This window comes from Orycteropus afer, unplaced genomic scaffold (assembly GCF_000298275.1).
Source record: "Orycteropus afer afer isolate SDZICR_OR568_19922 unplaced genomic scaffold, OryAfe1.0 scaffold00073, whole genome shotgun sequence".
Classification (NCBI taxonomy): Eukaryota; Metazoa; Chordata; class Mammalia; order Tubulidentata; family Orycteropodidae; genus Orycteropus; species Orycteropus afer.
This window is the reverse complement of record NW_006921660.1, coordinates 94,777-97,377: the sequence shown is the minus strand read 5'-3', so window position 1 is coordinate 97,377 and position 2,601 is coordinate 94,777. Positions and strand designations below refer to the sequence as shown.

The 2,601-nt window shown below is 56.9% G+C and overlaps 1 protein-coding gene across 1 annotated transcript; it reads left to right on the top strand.

Annotated features, from left to right (window-relative positions):
• The first annotated feature begins 220 nt into the window (after positions 1-220).
• On the top strand, positions 221-2,252 carry HELT (helt bHLH transcription factor). Its single transcript, XM_007940867.2, has 4 exons — positions 221-247; positions 707-811; positions 1,075-1,171; positions 1,753-2,252. Exons 1-4 carry the CDS (start codon positions 221-223, stop codon positions 2,250-2,252), a joined length of 729 nt encoding a protein of 242 aa, XP_007939058.1.
• Positions 2,253-2,601: the final 349 nt, after the last annotated feature.

Below are 2,601 nucleotides of genomic sequence, written 5' to 3'. Positions count from 1 at the left end.
ACTTATCTTGAATGCATACATCCCGCAAACACAGCTCTCCTAATCCTACGGAATAATTCAACTGGTGAATGCACTTGGAGCCCTAGATGACCGCTTTATAAGGCAGTTCCTCGGAGTTGGAAGGCTGCAGTCTACCTGGAACACTGGAGAAGGCACACGAGGTGGAAAGAGGACGGGTGCCTTGGGTCACCGCCTTTCCCAAGGGCCTGTACTCACCAGGATGTCCGACAAGCTCAAGGAACGGAAAGTGAGTCGGCTGAGCCCAGCCGCCCTTGCGCCCTGGTGTTGGAGGCGTTTGAATCCCCAAACTGCCACCTGGCTGGACCGATGGCAGAAACGTGACCACGCGGGACTTTGCATGTGGAGGAATCTCGAGTGGTTTGAGAAGGCAATGGGGATAGAGAGAGGCGAGTCCTCAACCAGTAAAGAACCCATGCCTGAAGGCTGGCGGCTACCTCCCCAAAGCCCTGGCGCTCAGCTTGGTGGTGCGGCCAGAGTGGGTAGAAAGGCTGCAAGGAGAGCGCGCTAGCGCAGGCATGAGAGGATAGAGGTCGAATGGCCCCAGTGTGGAGGGACAAGACTCCTTCCAGGGTCGAACCTAAGGGGTACATGGAGGGCAGGGAAGATAATTAACACGCAGCTACAGCCTTGAATTTGACGACTAACTGGGCAAAGCCATCCTAAACGTACAAACTTCTGTTTGCAGAGAACCCCGGTTTCTCACAAAGTGATAGAAAAGCGGAGGAGGGACCGGATCAACCGCTGCTTGAACGAGCTGGGCAAGACAGTGCCTATGGCCTTGGCGAAGCAGGTAACGTCAGCGGACCGGAGCCAGGTACCAGACGCTAGCAACTCTCCGCTGTCACTCTGGCCAAGTCGCCAGGAATCTTACGAAGCAAGATGACGGTCCTTGTAGGCCTCCGTCTCCGGTGGCCTGAGCGCTCAGCGAGCCCCCAGGCGGCTCTCGCACAGATCCAGCAGTGGGTCCGCTCTAGATGAAACCTTACACTTGTAGCCTGCCAGGGCCGACTTGGCCCGCTTGGCCGCTGCGAAAAGCCCTTCCTCCTTTTGCAGAGTTCCGGGAAGTTGGAAAAGGCGGAGATCCTCGAGATGACGGTTCAGTACCTGAGAGCCTTGCACTCCGCTGATTTTCCCCGTGGAAGGGAAAAAGGTGGGCGCAGGTTGGGGAAAGGGAAACTTGGGGCAGAAGCGCGCACCACAGCTGGATGTTGGAAGTGGGGGCGGGGGAGGCGGGTCCTGCAAAAGCATTTTTCCCGCCGGGGCGACAGCTAGCAGCACTGTGCAGCGGGTTTCTAGGAGGCACTGGTTCCGCTACCTCCTTTGAGGTGTGGGGGGCGGGGAGGAGGTAGGGAAGTGAGGAGAGATTAAGGCTCTTAAGGAAAATCGTTCGCGCTTGCTTTTCTGGTCTCCAGACTGGGGAGAGGGAGAGGAAGGGCCTGAAATGGGGATTTTGGCACTGGCCTTGGACTCCCCATAGGAAAGTGGCCACACTCCGTTTTTCCCTTCCTACCTTCTTTCTCGGGGTAGCATCTTAGCATAGTGGCTAAGGCACTTAACTGCTAACCAGAAGGCTAGAGGTTCAAACCCACCAGCCACTCCTCGGAAGAAAGGTTGGGCAATCTACTTCCGTAGTGATACTGCCTCGGAAACCCAAGAGGGGGTCGTTATGAGTCGGGTCCGACTCGATGGCACATAACACCACCACCACCACCTTCTTTCTCGCTCCTTCAGCAGAACTTTTAGCGGAGTTTGCCAACTACTTCCATTACGGCTACCACGAATGCATGAAGAACCTGGTGCATTACCTCACCACTGTGGAGCGGATGGAGACCAAGGACACCAAGTATGCGCGCATCCTTGCCTTCTTGCAGTCCAAGGCCCGCCTGAGCGGAGAGCCTGCCTTCCCGCCGCTGGGGTCGCTCCCAGAGCCGGATTTCTCCTATCAGCTGCACCCGGCGGGGCCCGAGTTCACCAGCCACAGCCCGGGAGAAGCCGCCGTGTTCCCACAGGGGGCGGCCGCCGGGCCCTTCCCCTGGTCGCACGGCGCGACCCGCAGCCCGGCGCTACCCTATCTGCCCAGCGCGCCGGTGCCGCTGCAGAGCCCGGCACAACCGCACAGCCCCTTCTTGGCGCCAGTGCAGGGCCTGGACCGCCATTACCTCAACCTAATTGGGCACGCCCACCCCAACGCCCTCAACCTGCACACGCCCCAGCACCCCTCTGTGCTCTGACGCCGACTCATCCGCCAGATTTCTCTTAGCTTTGGGGGCTGCTTAGGAAAAACACTGTATATTGTACAGTTGTATATATTGTGCAAAGGAAAAAAAAAGGAGGGGGAAGGCCACGAGTAATTAGTCTTCGAAAGGATTTCCCCTTCGCAATAAACATTTTCTGGTAAGACCTAGAGAGATGGATTTTGTTGTTGTTACCTTCTGCCCCACCACAACGCATCCCCTCCAAACTGCCTAGGTCTTGAGGCTGATAGGGCCCAAGATGAAGACCCTCGGTAACTTAGTGTAGCGTCCCGCTAGGAAGTTTGAAAAGCAGAGCAAGGGCTAAAGAGTCTAAAGCTGATATTCG

What these genes read in the sequence shown, in the direction of transcription:
- HELT (XM_007940867.2), top strand. Translation starts at nt 221, where the DNA reads ATGTCCGACAAGCTCAAGGAACGGAAA. An exon ending in ACAAGCTCAAGGAACGGAAA is followed by an intron (nt 248 to 706) that starts GTGAGTCGGCTG and finishes TTCTGTTTGCAG; the next exon opens with AGAACCCCGGTTTCTCACAA. An exon ending in TCCCCGTGGAAGGGAAAAAG is followed by an intron (nt 1,172 to 1,752) that starts GTGGGCGCAGGT and finishes TCGCTCCTTCAG; the next exon opens with CAGAACTTTTAGCGGAGTTT.